The sequence below is a fragment of the Aphis gossypii genome, chromosome 3 (assembly GCF_020184175.1).
Source record: "Aphis gossypii isolate Hap1 chromosome 3, ASM2018417v2, whole genome shotgun sequence".
NCBI classification, from domain to species: domain Eukaryota; kingdom Metazoa; phylum Arthropoda; class Insecta; order Hemiptera; family Aphididae; genus Aphis; species Aphis gossypii.
The window spans coordinates 34,904,072-34,921,528 of record NC_065532.1 but is presented as its reverse complement, the minus strand read 5'-3'; the positions used below and the strand labels follow the sequence as shown (position 1 = coordinate 34,921,528).

Genomic DNA, 17,457 nt, shown 5'->3' with positions numbered 1-17,457 from the left:
CACTTTACGTAAGATCATTCGTGCCATGATTGATATTTGATATATCACAGTTAAATACAATATATAATATATATATTTATTATTTATCTGTGGATGTTACATTTCTTTACTTTTCCGATATTACCATTAAGGCACGTACCGACTAGTACCGTACTACCGTAAAAATGTAAAATGTTTGTTGTTTATAATACAACGTTTAGAGTAAAACAATAATTTTTTATGTTTAACATATTGTTACATAATAATTCAAGTCAAATAATATGTTGTTGTGTTTGGATTAATTGATTTTAATTGCTCATTGTAAACAATAAACAATAACCACAGATTTGAGATTTTTCTTTGATGTCTGTTGTAGTTGTTACGTTTAAATGTCGCATAGTCGTGGGTTATGATGTGTGTAAATGTAAAGTTAAATCGTGAAAACTATTGTGCTTACATATTTTCCGACCAGAAGTAAATTTGACTTGCGAAGTAAGTAAAATTAATTATATTTTCTTTCGAAAATCAATCAGGTGAGATGCAATACGTTGTACAACATTTTAAACTTTGAATAATTTGTCGGAATACACTGTTAATTTGATTTAAAATATTGTAAATCATAAGGTTGGTTAATCTACCCCAAATAAAATTGCAGCCATCCTGTTTCAGTATAAATTAAAAATGAACATGCTACCTGGTCCAAATGGTAGCATGAAAACAATGTAAAACATCCCTACACAATTTAAAAAGTTGTATTTGAAAAAAAAAATTGTAACTTTTTTACCCTAGGTATTTTATAAGCGTCCTGACACATTATAATATATCTACTTATTGTCAATTTAAGTGTGAATTTAGCAGTTCAGTAATGAATGATTACTTTACTCTATAGATCACACACATTGCACATTATACATTTTACAGTCATTTGGTATCAGATATTATATATTATGTTTTTATATAAAAGCTAAATAACATAATATCTTGGTCTCTGTCGTATGGATTACAAAATACAACATAGGTATTGAAGCTGTATGATACAATCATATAGGTATTATTATTCACCATTAACAACATTAGTTAGTCGCATAATATAATAATCAATGAATTTTTAGTCATATTACAGATTAAATAATTTAACTAAATTAATAAAATAATAGTTAATATACTGGTCATTTTTATTAATTATAGTGAAACCTTCCTTAACAAACATCTCTAAATAGCAGATAATGGATATACTAAATACTACCAAATAACGGGAATTTTTTTGAGAACGGGGACATTTTATTACATATTTTCCATAACAAAAAAAATCTCTAAACAATAAATATACAAAACGATTTTTTTTTTTTTTACCTTTTTAGTTTTTATACATTTTTATAAATAATAAATATATCTATTAATACATACATAAATAATTTTAAATAATAATGTAATAATATAAATGCATACCTATTGTAAACGAATTACACATTTTTATTAATTGATTTACAGTTTTCCCCACTTTGAATATTCAGACACCCCCAAAAAACATACAAAATGTTGGCAACTGAAAGTATCCAATATTAATAGGTTTCACTGTATTATACATTATCAAATTATTGTTGTTGAACTATTGTAGTTGTATAATAGTAGTTGTTAAAAATAAAAAAATTTAATAAATATGTGTAGGTACAATTTATGTTAATACTCCCAAGTGATGGAATAAATGAGTTTTAGAGTTATAGTCAATAAATTAATAATAAAAAAATATTATTTTTAAATTTGGTGATCACGGTTTTAGATTGATTTTCACTATATTCAATGTGTATAACAGACAATTTATCAGTCTTGATTTACTATTGTGCATTTATTAAAATAATTATGCATTTTTGATCTATTATGACTATGTTTTTGTATTCATATTTACATAATTAAACCTTTGAATATAAAATACCTACACAAATTATTATATGTTGATTTATCTGTATTTTACAACCAAAAACTAAAAATTCTGTAGTATTCAATGTTTCTGAAAAATAAATTAATATATGATCTTATTTGAATCTGCTCTATAAAGAATTTTTATATTATTTTTTTATACATTTTTATTAAAATAAGTAAGGTTATCTCATATTTTTGTTTGCTATATAAATTATATTTTTAATTATTTACACATAAATAAAATCGTAGAATCACTTCTCTTGTAAAATAACATTTTTTTTTTTTTAATTTATGATAACTTAAAAATTAGATGCAGATATGTTTATTATTTATTTGATTCATGATAAATGATATTATATTATTTCCTGTTTTATGATAAGTTTATTTTGGAATAAAATTTGATAAAGATAAATATAATAATTGGTATTTTACTAATGATGTATCTAACAAATGAAAATGTTATTCTTAAACTAGAAAAGTATTTGTTAACTTTGTTTTTTAAAATTGATTTTTATCAAGATTATTGGAAATGATCCGTTAATAATTGTTATTAAAGAAGTTTTGAAGATCAATTTTATGTAAGGTAAGTAAATGGTTAATTCATACTATCAGGTATAACAAAGTATATCTAATTTATGACATTTTGATTGTAATATGGTTCATTTTAATATATTTTAGTGTATGTATTAAAATTAGTTGATGTAGGTATCTACCTATTTAAATTAAAACTAAAACACAAATTTTTATGGTTACTTCTATATTTAAATAACTATAGTTAAATAATGCCCATTATAATTCAATTTATTTATCTCTATAAAAGTGTAAAATTTAAATTTAAACAATACAATATTATATTTTTGTATAATATAGGAATAGCTTTTTTTTCTATATTGTTATTTTAATAAAACACCTTATGAATTAAAATGTATGATGTATTTATTTAAAATTATTAGTATCAATTTATCAAAAATAAATCAATTTTAATTTTATAAACAAATATTATTGGATAATATATAAGCTCTAAGATTAATATATTTTTTTAACAATTATTATTTGACATTATGTTGGTATTTTACAACTTTGTTAACAATATTATATTTTCATCGAATTAGATTTTAAAATATTTTCTACTTTTCTTACCTATCTATAATTTCTAACCTCAAGTTGATTAACTAAAAACAATTATTTTCCAACAATAACAAGAATTTTTATATATTTTCGTTGATTATTTTATTTATAATGAATGATAAACATCATATTGAACATATTTTTTTTCTTTAACCATTCAGGCTTTTTAATTTAATTTTATATTGTTACTGGTTCTTCTTATAAATAACCTTTATATTGTATTAATAATTGTTGAAACTAATTTTATTTACAAAGTTGAAATAAAAAAAAAAATAATAATATTAATCAATGATATTATTTATTAGTTAAAAATATTTTCAATCTATTTTTTTTAATATTGAGAAAAATTTATATAAGCATTAATTATAGAATTCTGTAATCAATGATATAAGTATAAATATAATTAATATGCATTTTAATATGATTCAATTCACAATTAACTAACAGAATCTTGACATTTACTTTTAATATTTACAAATATATAATATTTTTTTTTTATGTTAAGTAAATATCTTAACTGGTTAAATTTTAATTAATGTTGTTAGGAAGAGAAATGATAAAATACTTGTGAAAAGACTTATCACGTTAGTCGTATATCATATTTAAGTAAATTTATCGCAATACTGAAAAAAATATATTTTAAAATATCAATGTATAACTTGCACATACTTATATAATAATATTTTTAGGGGACGCTAACAAAATCTTATAGTCTAATCATAATGTTAACCAAACCATTATGCATTTAATAACAAAGTGCATTATGTCAATTGGCGTCATTTAGTATATACAAACAATGTTAATAGATGTCATTTGGTTTTATCTGCAGTTAATATGTTAATAGGTTTTTTAATTTATTGTAAAATATTTTATTATTTGTGGAAATTCTGCAGGTGGCTATAGGTATTTATGAAGAGATTAGTCTGTGATTTTAATTTAATAAATAAATAATGTACTATAATACTATATCGATACCGTACAGTTAATATTATACAATTGTATATGGTTATATAATATGTTTAATTTATTACTCTAGGGTTTATTTTATCCAATTTTATTAACTTTTAAGTATATTTTTACTAATTTTATTTAGTATGTTCTTTTATTACATACTATTATTTAAATAAAAATGAAGTGACTTAAATTTGTTAAATATCCTTACAATAGAACACATTATACCACTTTGGATGTTAAAGAAAGGTAAGTATAAAAAAGACATTGAACATTAATTTATCAATGTATATATTTTTATAAACATTGCAACATTTTTTTTTATGTTTCTGTGTCTAATTAAAAATTATAAATTAGTGTATGTAAAAACAAAAACATCCATTCTTAAATTTCTATAAATATTATGTGTAAAAAAGTAAATATGTATTTCATTTACTTGTCTTTTTTATAACAAAAAGAAAAAAGTTTACTTAGTTTGTTGAGTTTTGTTAATTTGTCATAAATATCATATAAAATAAGTATTACTTATTAATGTCGTACCTGAGGAAGGGCTCTTTCCTTAATTCTTTAAAGATTGTAGGTTCAATATTTATATTTTAAAATATTTAGGAAAGTATTTAGTTCTATAGAATATTAATTGAAGATAGAGGTTATTTAAAAACAGTAAAAATTAATTTTTGTATTGTTATGTTATAAATTCTTCAAATTACAAACAATTATTTTATTCAAAATCAGTAAATAGATATAGAAATTAATCTGGTATATTAACCTGTATGTACATATATGTAATAAAAAACATCTATCCATAAGGATGGTTTAACTTATAAATTATAGGTAGTTAATTTTTGATTAAATTATAAACAGCAAAATATATTGTTATTTTTCAGTTCTCTAAAATCAGCTACATAAGAAAATCCTTCCATTGAAGTGACTAGAAGAGCATGTGTTCTCATAAAATTTGATCTTGAGTGCAGTGATTAAATTAAAACATACATAAATTAATTTATATTCGAAAACAAATTTTGTTTTTTATCGAGTGGTTATTTTACAACTTTGCTATTTCAATGCATTATCAAAATTTTAATGATTTTGATATTGAGTCAAGTTTTCAAGAAGATGAGAATGTTGTCATTGATAAACCTTTTATTCCTGCGAAACCTCCAAAAGCAGCATCTCCGCCACCAGTACGTTCAACGTTTAAGGTAATAATGTTTGTTTATTTAAATTAGTTGCATATATATTTTTTACATAAAATATTGATGTTTTAATTTGATATTTCATAGTATTATGTTTCTCTATTTTACTATTATTATTTAAAAATTGTTACTGTTATATATTTGTAAAATATAATAATATTTAATTTTAAATATTATTATTTATAATTTTAAAGCTTAATTATTTATTGTAATTTAAATATAATTTATGTATTCAACTTTTTACATACTTACTATGTTTTATCATTAAAAAGATATTGTTCAGTAATGAATGGATAAAAATAATTTAAATTCATATTTTGAATAATCAAACAAGTTTATGAATTTTCCTAGATATTTATTTGTACAATAAATTAAATTTAATAGCCTTATTACATATAATTCTTAGTGTGAATAATATGATTAATAACCATTATACTAATTATTGGTGAAAAATATAACAAAAATTTATCATGAAAATACATTTAGCCTACTTATGTATTTACTGTTTTTTCTGTACCCATTTGTTTCGTTAAAAGATATTGTTTCTAATAATTTATCTAATATACATATTATATATTTTTTTGATAAAGTGTATGATTTAAATTAAAAATTATTATACTTTTAATATATTTAAAAGTATAAATGAAAATAATTACCAATACAATTTTTCTAATATTAAGTTATATTAAGAAAATTTACTTCATAATAATATTACCTATAGAATATTCAAATTACATTGAAAGTGAAAATAAAAGTATTTATATTACTAATATTATTGAACAACTGAAGAAATTGTTATGTATTAAGGGAATATCTTGGAATATCTTCTATATATTTTGAAAGCAGTGAAAACAATAATATTAACAAACATCAAAACATGCGATTAAAACATATACCTAATTATCAAATTCTCAAGATTCAAGAATAATTGCTATTATAATTTTTTTTTAATTGTTCAATAGTTGTTTTTTTTCTATTACTAAATTGTTTTGTTATTAAAAATGGTATATTTAATTGTTTAGTGAATTGTATTTATTCTAAATCAAAAGTATAGTTATTGTATGGTTTAACATAGAACAGTATTATATCTATTTTCTGAAATAAGTACTTTAATTTAATAATATATTTTACTCCTCTATTTACTTAGTTTTCTTTAACATAAAATATAAATTATCATAAATATTAGATTAATGGAATTTTATACTTCAGTATTGTATTTTATTGTTTTGATAAATAGAAGTATTCGCTTATTACATAGACTATGGCTTATTATTACAAATTAATTCTTAAAATATAATAAAACTTTTAAATTTCACCACTAATCCAAAATCCTTTTTTAAAATTTGTATAATCATTTGTGTATACTTTTGTTCTAAAATTTTATTTACCATTTTTTTTTCTCATGTTTGAATTTTTTAGTTGAATTCTAGCATTGATACATGCAATTTTAGATCTTACCAGTTACCACTGATAAAATAATTAGGAAAACTATTGATTTATATATATATATATACTATTATACTACTGAAATATTCTTTCTGAAGACAAATGAATTAAAATTGATTCATATGTGAATATCTTTTTATACAGATTTATTTAAATCAGTCAAATCTTGCTGTTTTGTTGATGGAGTACACAGTGATTCTTTTAATTGTGTAATCACAACATAATAATATTACACATTAAATTGTTTTTTTCTATCCATTAATCTTCATAATATTCAAACATAAATGTTTCTAAATTCATTGTAATGTCATTCTTTTATTATAACAAAACTAATTTAATATACTATATTAATATAAATTGTCTACCTAAAGTTGATACTATCTATGACCTTTCTATTGGTATAGCATTATTAAATAATTTAATTTTCTATATTCCTATTAAATATGCATTTTTGCTTTTATTGCTCAGAACAATGGTTTTCATCAGATATTAAATAAACATGTTAAACAAGAAAGCTAATTCCATAAAGAAATTTAATCCCTTTACAGTCCTGTGATAAATTTGTAATTATTTTCTATACTGTTTTTTAAAAGTGGTTTTATCACGTTCTTTTTGCCTGATCTTATTCTCTTTTATGATCCTCTTCTCATATATATCTTATTTAAGTTTTTTTTTTTATTTAATACATGATTTAACACGAAAATAAGATATAAATATCTGTACACAGTGTATCATATTGTGGAATGTAACCACTTAACATTAAAATTAGGTATATATGAATATTTTAAATAATTGTGATATGCTGTATATTATTATTATATTTTTATATACAAACTGTACCTAAGATAGTTTTTATTAAAAAAAAATTAATAGAATATAATTTTGTTGTATTCATATTTGAGAAATAGTTTTTATTATCCGTTGTTAATCTTTTTAACGAATTTCAAAATAAAATGTTTGAATTACTAGTTATACAGATAAATGATTTCAAATTATTTTACCTATTGTATTTGTATTTAATTGTTTATTTGTTATTATTGAGCTATAATTGAATAATATAGAAAGCTATAAAAAATATACAATTATATTAACATAAATAATTGTTATTTTACTATAAATTGAATAAAGCTGAACTACTTTACAATGTGGGGTATTTTGGTTTGACCAATGATAAAATAAAGTTTTAAATTTTTTAGGCACCCACAGGTCTTTCTAGAGAAGAACAATTGTTGTCCACAGTTGTTCACTTGGATAACGGTACAACTGGGTATTTAATAACTTTAAATAAAACAACAGGATCATGGTCATGTCACGCTTGTTATCCATTCAAAGTTCCATCTTTATCATTGCTCGAAGAGCATTTAACCAACAAAATGCATTTATTAGAAATGGGAAAATCTTGTTTTCCGGCAAAAAACTTTATCAGAGCATGTTCAGAAAGTAAATATTTTTTTTTGTATTAATGAAATAGTTAGGCATTTTTCGTACTAAGTTTTAAACATATGTATGGTAATATTGAATAGCAGGAATAACTGTTGGTATGCCATCAATGGTATCGGGTGAACCAATACCGCCAGGAATGGAAGATGAAATAGATAATGTGTTGGCCCGTATTCAAGCTACATTGGATTCAATTTTCATGCCATTAATAGGTATAGAATTTATTCTAGAATTATTGCCATCTGAACCCACTGAAGAACCTAGATACATGTGTGCATTGTGTGATAAACGAGGTGATCCACGAACTTTTCCTAATCACTTACGTAGCTTTAATCACCACATGGCATATTTGGTAATTACTATTTTTAAACTGTCAATATTCATTGTAAAGTTAAAAATTTTGATTTTAAACTCTAGCGAAGATATTTTAGAACATTAGCTAGTGCATTGGAAAAATTAAACAAAGTGTCTTCTAAAGGATTTCAAGAATTAGTGTTTCATGTTATTGGAAAAATAGAAGAAACATACGGCCGTATGAAACCAATAGTGGTTGATGCAAGTCTATTTGATGTATCTACTGAAAAAATAAAAATCTTAAGACAAGTAAATAATGGAAAACATATCATGTAAGTACATTTTATGTAATTTAGATAAATATTAAACATGTTCAACTGTTAAAGGTTTATTATATGGATAATAGTTATTAAGTTTTGGTAATAAACCCATTTAAAAATGTATACAATGATACTATTGTTATAGTTTAGTGTTATGACAAAATAAAAACATACAACTTACTATTACTTAATTATATATAATATGTTTACCCCTTTAAAAAAACTATTTGGTTTGTGCTACAAGTATAGAACGTTGAGGCCGTTGAGCAATACCAAGTTAACATTTTTAAATAAATTACAATAATTATTTTTCTCTAACTAGTCAAACTTAAATTATTTACTAATCCATTGTCTTCAATATCATTATCCATTAAACTCCTTTATAATACTCAATCTTATGAACTTCAGTTATTCTCACATGAGCACAGAATTTTTTTTATTTTTTATATTTATGATTTCAGCATATTATATTATTATATTATTATATTATACTACATAAATAATTACCTATATACTTATAATCAATAGTAATAGGTCATATATAAAAATATTAAAATATTAGTTAACTGTGATTTATGTCATAATTTGTATATAAATAAGTTGAAAAAAAAACCTTCTTTCGCTATCATTTCTATAAACATATACTTAGAGAAAACCATTAATTTCTTATTAATAAAATTTTTAAATTGGAATTGTCTGGTTATTACAAAAAAACAACTGTAAACTACACATTCTAAAGAACATATTTACAGGAAAACTTGAGAAAAATTCAAAAAATATTGAATATTTTTAGTACATTTTGTTTATCTTTGATATAGGGAAAATCCAGAAGATTTATGGATGTTAGATATGATAAAATCAGAATTTGTTGAAAACCCTTCACTATTACAAGAAAAATGTAAGTTATATTTTATGATTAACTATCTTAATATCATTACTTGGTCATTAGACGTAAGTCTATTATTTTCATTTTAAATATTTATTGTTGCAATTTTAAATTATTTATTTTAAGTTCCTTTAAAAAAAGTAACTGAGAAAAATAAACGGGATGAAGAAGAAAAACAAAAAGCTATTAAAGCTGAAACGTAAGTAAAATTGTATTAAATAATTTTCATATCTTTCAATTACTCTCAATTTGTTAATATTTAAAAAAATGTATATATTTTAGGTCATTTAATAAAAATCCAAGAATTTCTGTTAATAAATCTCAATTACGCCCTAAGAATGATAAAGAAGAAAGTGATTCTGATATTGAATTTGTTGATATTAAAACAAATACTGAATCTAAACCAAGAAAGCGTGTATCAAGTAAATTTATCAATTATTATAAAATAATTAATTAAAATAAAATATTTCAAGTTTAAATAAATTATTTTTCATTTTCAGGTAGAGAATCTAAAGATAGAAGACGTAGATCACCACCTAGAAGACATCGCCGTTCTAGAAGTCCATATCGTCGTAAGTCACGTACTCGTTCAAAAACCCCTGTAATGATTAGACAGAGATCTCGTTCACGTTCTCGATCAAGATCTCGTTCACCTTACTACAACCGTAACAATAAATATTCTAGTCATCGGTAATTTAATATTAAAAAAAATAAAATAAAAAATAAAGCACTTGTTTTCAATATTTATTTATGTATTATACCAGAAGGCGTTATAGAAGTAGAAGCAGAGATAGAGATGAATCATACAGAAGACAGCTTTCTCCTACATCAGACGTGCATTCTATGCACTCCATGTCAGGTTATGTCTCGGGACATCCACATCCTAGAATGTTTTATGCTGCACCTTATATGTCTTTTCCTAGGCCATTTATGAGATTCCCTCCACCTAGTAGACCTAGGTTCTACTCTCCAGATATGTATTCAGCTGAATATCATACACAAAAAGAAAGGTTTGAATATTACTGATTTTTAAATTATAATGTGTGTTTATAATACGTTTAAAGTTTCATTAATATTAATTTAAAATATGTTACAATAAAATTAATATTTAAAATATAAATAAATATTTATAATAAGATTTGATTTTCAGAAATACTAGTAAAAGAAAAAGATTGATACAAGAATACGAAAAAGCAGTTGAAGAAATGAAAATTGAAATGGAGAAAAAATTAAGTTATCATGAAAAAAACCCTGAAAAACATCCATTATATCCAGATGAATGGAAAAAGTTTTGGAATCGACGTTTTAAAGAATTGCAAATGGAAGGTAAAGATCCAAATACTTATGATTTTAAACCTGAGTGGATCCTTTCATGGAGTAAGCGCACACAGGAAATGCATGATGAAGAAGTTAATGAAAAGATGGAAAAATTGAAAAATAAAATATTGGGTGATATTAATATGGATAAAAGTTCTTCAGAGTCACCTTCCAGAGATTCTCCTCCCTTAAAAGATAAAAAATCGTCAACAGATTTAAAACACAGTTGGCATAATTTTCCAGTATCTGAAGTATTAGAAAGGGACCCTGATGTTGTAGTTAACAAACCGTCTAACGATAGAAAACCTAAAGTTGCTGGGGCATCTCCTATTAATTCAGATTCAGAGGATTCAATAAGCGAAATCAATGACCATAATAAACCTAGGGAAAAAATTAAAATTGAAAATCCATTAAATGTAATTACTGTGTTGAGACAACTAAGCGTTTTGGAAAGTCAATTAGGTTTATTAGCACCTAAAATAGTTGATTTGTTATCTAAAGGTCTTGTAATGGAAAAAATTGAACCTAAATCATCAATTAAGCTGTTGACCCCAGAAAATTGTGTGATGTTTGAAACAGTAAAGGAAAAACTCAAAGGACAACTTTTAGCAGGAGTTGTTAAAAGAAGTTTAGTAAATGCTACCATGTTCTCTATTCGCAACATTGAAAAATTGATGCAGTTAGCACCGAAATTTATACCTACTTCAAGCATGTTGAATTCTACACCCACACCCATACCTATTCCTAATCCTATACTTGCACCTATACCTACACCTGTACCTACATCTATACCTAAAACTGCTCCAATTGTAGTGCCTGGTGTTGGTGTTATTGATAAAATGGCTATTGCTCAGCAAATAACTCAAGCATTACTAGCACAAGGTAAAGTGGATGTGTCACAGGACGATTTAGAAACTCTGATAAATGCTGTTGTGGGTATGGCACAATCTGGAGATAATATTCAAGGGGCTAAGAACTTATTAGCAAACATCAATAACAGCGGAGCTGTGTTGAAAACTGCTCGTGAAGAAGTTGATAAGAAGGAAGAAGTCGATAAGATGAATTTAGACCAATTATCACAGGGAGATATAATAAACTTATTGAAAAATTTCAGAGATTTGAACACTGATGAACAGGATGGACTTATAACTTATTTAAAAAAGTTAGGAGAAAAAAAACCAGAAGAAGTGAAAAAATTGAGAAAGTACATTGATATGGGACCATCTAACTTAAAAGAAGTTACTTCTATGTTTAAAGATGAAGAAGATGATGATAATTACGAACTATCAGAAGTTTGTTTGGCTGTCAAGGAAAAAGTTGGTGAAAATAAAGATGAAGATGTGAAAAACATGACTGTTAATTTTGAGATCACTGAAGAGCAACAGAAACTTTTAAGTAGTTTAAAACAATTTTTACCAGAAATAAAGTCTGATTATGGTTTGGTACCTACCAACACTCAAAAACAAACCACTTCTGATGAATCATTTTATAAAAATTCTAACAATGAACCTCATACCACTTCATATTCTTTAGATCCATATTCAGCTAATAAAAATGATACTAATTATTCGCCACAGCCATCAACATCCACTACATTTTTAACAGACCAACCTGATAAATACAATATTCCTCAAGAAAAGTCTAATAAATATAACAAATCACAAGAACAGCCTAATAAATACAACAGACCATTAGATCAGCATAATAAATACAGTCATCCACAAGATCAGCTTAAAAAATACAATAAAAAGCAAGAGCAGCCCAATAAATACAATATACCCCATGAACAACCTAATACATATAATGCATCACAAGAGCCACCCAATAAATACAATGTATCTCAAGATCCGACTAATAAATATTTGTCTCAAGACCCATCTAATAAGTACATTGCATCTCAAGAGCCACAAAATAAATATAATATACCTCAAGAGGAACATAATGAATATCATACGTCTGAAGAGCAATCTAATGAATATAATATATCTCCAGAGCAACCTGATCCGTATTCAGCTCACCAAGTAGATGATTACAATGATCCTTACTCACAAAATCGGAGTAATAATTATTATCAAGGGCAACAACAGGATTCTTATAATAAATATCATCAAAATTCTTCCAGTTATTATAAAGGTAAAAATACTTATAAAACTAATAATTCTTATTCTGATAACTACCAAGGAACGTCTAGAGAAAATAATAGGAACAATCGATTTAATCGTGGTCAAAATAATCGATATCAAGGTAGACGGTAAAATGAATGTAATTTGATTTTATATTATTTAATTAAACTGATAGTTTTATAATCATATTAAGGTTTTATGTATTTACTAAAAATTAAATCACATTTTATGTATTACATATAAGTATTTTAATATTTTATTGTATATAAACCAATAATTTTCTGACCATGATTTTTCTTGGTTATATAACATTTTATTCTAATAAAATGTTTTATTATTGTATTTTTTTTACATATATATATATATAACTAGTATCAAAACTGAAAATATAACATGAGAAATATAAGTAAAACACTTTTCTCATGTTTTTGATGATATTTGGATATTATATATATTATACAACAAATTAAAATGCATATTAAGTATATGACTATATTTTTTAAGTATTAATGCAACTTGCTAAAATTATTATATTATACCATATTGATACCTACATACTTTTTAAGTATATCTGCATATGATTATTTTACATTTTTACATATAACTCATAAGCAATTGTATTACTGCTATAAACTATTACTGTTTACAAAAGTTTTAATTGAATACATGTGATTATCTACTAATTTTATTATTTTAATTTTATTGTTGATAATATTGTGTACATTTAATCTCTTAAAATACTATTTATATTAATATTCCTATTAATTTGTGTTTCTACTAGACGGTAAGTAACCAATAGTTTTTTTTTTAATTACAATTTTCAAGTATTCTATAAGTATATTATTGTTGAATTATAGATGCTAAGTACTAACTATTCCAGTAAAATACATTTAAATATTTTTAATGAAAATGTTACCTTCTGCAAAGAATGCTATGTTACTATATATTATGTATGTCAAATATAAAATTTATATAATAGCCGTCTAGATGAAACACATAGGTTATACTTGCTGACATGAAGTATTTTAAATAAATAAATATTCAAATTAGTTCTGAGGATATTTTCTGAAAAATATTTCTAGTTAAATAATGAAAAACCATCTAATGAGATGTATAAAATTGTATGATGAGAAAATTTTAACAATTATAAAAACATCTTACAGCTGTTCTTCAGTAATACATTCAGTGCTGCTCGTAAACTTATATTATGTCTAAATAGACAAAAGGAGATTCAAGTTAGAAAGTTATTAGCTAACAAACCATAAATTTAGCTCATAATGTTTAAAATTAATATGGAAAAATTATTGTTTTAGCTCACTTTATAAACAATGTATCTACTTTTTTAGTTTAAAAAATGGATTACATACATAAAAAGTATCTTTTGCCTACCTACCTATATTTAAGTAATATTATTTTATAAAAAAAAACAAAAGGAATTTATTATAGTATTGTTAATTATTAGTGTTATTACTTTTATTATAGTATTAGATTATTTTTTATTCAAAACCTTGTATTTACTAGGTAACTATAAAAGAATAATGTTAAAAACCATTAAAACCAAAAATTTCAAAAATTATATTTATAATTTTAACTTGATGGATTACTTTTAAACTAGCTGTCAAATCGATGATACCTAAGCAAGGGCGTATTTCTGGGGGGGGCGATGGGGCGAATCGCCCCCCCAGAGCCTCTGTTTTTATTTCTATTTAATAGTACCTACTTTAATATTTTCGTAATTATATGTAATTATGATACAAAAAGTGTACACCGAATAAAGTAAAATAATTAAACATTTTAGAATAGCACTCCTAGTTGTTTAAATAGGTTAACATATACATTATAATACGGCCTTTTACGGTTTTTTTTTTTAAATTGTATCAATAAGTCGCCCCCCCTTGAAAATAGGGCCAGAGACGCCCTTGTACCTAAGTAAAGATTAATAAGTTATCACGAGCTTTAAAAATAAACAATCAACTAGAAGCAATTATATTTTAATAATATTATACTATAAATATTAATCATTTCTACTAAATTCATGGTGTTTCAAAATATCGAAAATATTTTGAAAAATTACTCAGTTAAATTCAATTTGAGCTATTACAATACCCTAATACATATATGTCATATGATTTATAAATAAATATCTGATTTTTCATAAACTTGTATCATGTACCTGGGTATTTATGTGTGCCGTATTACCTCAGCAACCACAAAAATATAAATTATGTATTGATGTTTCCAGAGTATAGTCGTAAGGATTATACACTCAAAACCAAATAACTATTGGACAAAAAAAGTTCGATTGATTAAAAAGTCCAAGAAAAAATATAAATAAAGTAATTAAGAACGAGTATATACGTTAATAAAAAAGTATATAATATATATTATATTATAACAATGTGAATAAATAATAATACCCCACGCCCTATTTAGGCCTCTATACGTTTCAAGTTGAGTAGACTTCAAGAGGTATGGACTCGCTACAATATTTGTACAAAGCTGGGAATCGGCTTTTCTCTCGAATCCTTATTATGATATTGAATATTGATGTGACCCTGTATAGAAATATGATTATTAAATAATATAAATATTGCAAAACATGTACACTGTATAAATACGTTGATCGTTGATGCAACCCGTGATAATCGAAGTCCACATCCGAAATCTCGCACATATACCAATACACTCATATTTGTATATTTTTTAGATATACTGCGATCGGATTGTAAATGACTGAAGATTAAATTTCTGGTCAATGGCATTTCGCAGTCCTAGTAAACACGAAAGTTGCCACTAAAAAATTAGATAAAGCGCATAACTTTTTAATTATTCCTATTGTATTCCGACGTTCGCAGAACACTGTGATATTAATGGACACTTTTAGGTACATCTACTTCGCAAAAACGTAATAACATGGTTACGATTGTTATGGAAGGAGATGACTAATGCTACCCAAAAAAAAAAAAATGTATATAATACGAATACAAACATTTATCAATAATCAATATACAGTACGCATTTATTATGTCGTGTGATATATCGTCCACTGCATCTTGTTTACAAGGGCTTAATGAAAAATAAGGGAACTGTTGATAACCCGCGCTCTGTCCCCCAGCAATCCAACATATGAATCAGTGGCGTAACTGGGTTAAAAAACTAAGCGGAGGAAATAATAAATTCATCAAAATTAATAAGGCTTACTTTTGCCCATCTACAAAAATATCAAGTTGGCAAGTGCCTCCCTTGCTTCCCCTCACAATTACTCCACTAATATAAATAATATATTATGTTGATAGTCGAACTCTTGTGTAACTATTTTTCACACCGTGAGTACCTACATATCTGCAATAAATAAGTAGCACAATTACCGAGTGAAGCAGTTTTATATATAGATTTAGTTTCCACCCTATAAGTATGATATTTTTGTATATTACTAGCATCTACACCGTAATATAGTATATTAATATTACCAATCGGCATTACTATACGTCTATACTTACGTCATATAGTATCGCATTCGCATAGATATAATCATAGATCAATATAGATCATCAATAACGATAAATGTTCGACTCACTACGGCAGCATTTCACATCGTTTGCAGGAAGTTCAACGAAGGCTTCGTGAGAGCGGTAGGTATTGAAAGCTATCGGAATCGACGGAACAGGGCGTGATGTCGAACTCGTCCACTCGGGATTTAAGTTTTAAAGGACACCACTGTGTGTACCATATACATGCTTCATCGACTATACGTTTTGAACACGGCGAATAATGTTAGCTCACGTAGTACTGCATTTGCAATGCACTCTGTAGGAGTTCTGAACCTTTTCATTATTCCATGTTTATATTAAAAAAAAAAAAAAGTACTTATAGTTACTAGGTATTCATTCAGAACTGAAGAAAATAAAACTTATAAAAAAGTAAAATATCACTAATATAAACATTATATATTTTTATCATTTTAATTAATAAAATAAATATAAATAAAAAAAGAATGGTCAAGTGAGTAACGCTCTGCTGTGTATAGTAGGTTACTATAATTTATGTATTAAATTTGAATCCAATGATAGGTATCATTGTATACGAAAAACGGTTCTGAACGGAGGTGATTTGACAACCTAGGATATAATTTCCAATGGTTGGTATAAAAGGTGGTTTGTGTTCTAATGGCCTGAATACACCAAAATTTAAGTTCTTTTATAGGTACCTAATTATTGTAAGCTAAATTTATGGAAAATCTTGAATTAAATTGTCTACTCTTACAAATATACATATACAAATGTTTTTTTATGAATGTAGGTATCTATATTTTGAAAACTGTTAACTTTTATAATGCACCACGATATTCTCTTTGCCATCGGAAACCAGCCCCGAAGTTTGAAATTAAAGCATTAAAGCATTATTTCGACAAGTTATGTTGTACACACACACAAAATACATTGATTAGTAAAATCAAT

At 24.7% G+C, this 17,457-nt stretch overlaps 1 protein-coding gene and 1 long non-coding RNA gene across 8 annotated transcripts; one reads left to right on the top strand and one right to left on the bottom strand.

Annotated features, from left to right (window-relative positions):
• Positions 1 to 50: 50 nt before the first annotated feature.
• Positions 51 to 13,723, top strand: LOC114131236 (uncharacterized). 5 transcript variants are annotated; one of them, XM_027996402.2, is made up of 12 exons: positions 52 to 471; positions 2,419 to 2,482; positions 4,866 to 5,180; positions 7,817 to 8,060; positions 8,144 to 8,412; positions 8,478 to 8,686; positions 9,493 to 9,572; positions 9,687 to 9,759; positions 9,843 to 9,982; positions 10,061 to 10,250; positions 10,325 to 10,570; positions 10,711 to 13,723. In XM_027996402.2, the coding sequence occupies exons 3-12, from the start codon at positions 5,043 to 5,045 to the stop codon at positions 13,130 to 13,132; spliced, it is 4,011 nt and encodes a 1,336-aa protein (XP_027852203.2). In that variant the 5' UTR covers positions 52 to 471; positions 2,419 to 2,482; positions 4,866 to 5,042; the 3' UTR covers positions 13,133 to 13,723. The 5 variants fall into 5 exon arrangements, with proteins under 5 accessions (XP_027852206.2, XP_027852203.2, XP_027852205.2 ...); XM_027996405.2 differs by lacking the exon at positions 2,419 to 2,482 and having other exon boundaries at positions 51 to 471; positions 10,328 to 10,570; XM_027996404.2 differs by lacking the exon at positions 2,419 to 2,482 and having other exon boundaries at positions 8,147 to 8,412.
• Positions 13,724 to 14,287: 564 nt separating this feature from the next.
• Positions 14,288 to 16,705, bottom strand: LOC126551459 (uncharacterized). 3 transcript variants are annotated; one of them, XR_007605356.1, is made up of 5 exons: positions 16,578 to 16,705; positions 16,202 to 16,342; positions 15,619 to 15,793; positions 14,926 to 15,555; positions 14,288 to 14,633 (listed from the first exon to the last, which is right to left on the bottom strand). It is a non-coding gene; the product is annotated as an uncharacterized LOC126551459 (long non-coding RNA). The 3 variants fall into 3 exon arrangements; XR_007605357.1 differs by lacking the exon at positions 16,578 to 16,705 and having other exon boundaries at positions 15,990 to 16,247; XR_007605355.1 differs by lacking the exons at positions 16,202 to 16,342; positions 16,578 to 16,705 and having other exon boundaries at positions 15,619 to 15,876.
• Positions 16,706 to 17,457: the final 752 nt, after the last annotated feature.

Bases quoted from the DNA above. Each gene is read 5' to 3' on its own strand.
- LOC114131236 (XM_027996401.2), top strand. From the start codon at position 5,043: ATGCATTATCAAAATTTTAATGATTTTGATATTGAGTCAAGTTTTCAA. The intron at 8,413-8,477 runs GTAATTACTATT...TTTAAACTCTAG, and splicing joins ATCACCACATGGCATATTTG to CGAAGATATTTTAGAACATT. The intron at 9,760-9,842 runs GTAAGTAAAATT...TATATATTTTAG, and splicing joins AAAGCTATTAAAGCTGAAAC to GTCATTTAATAAAAATCCAA.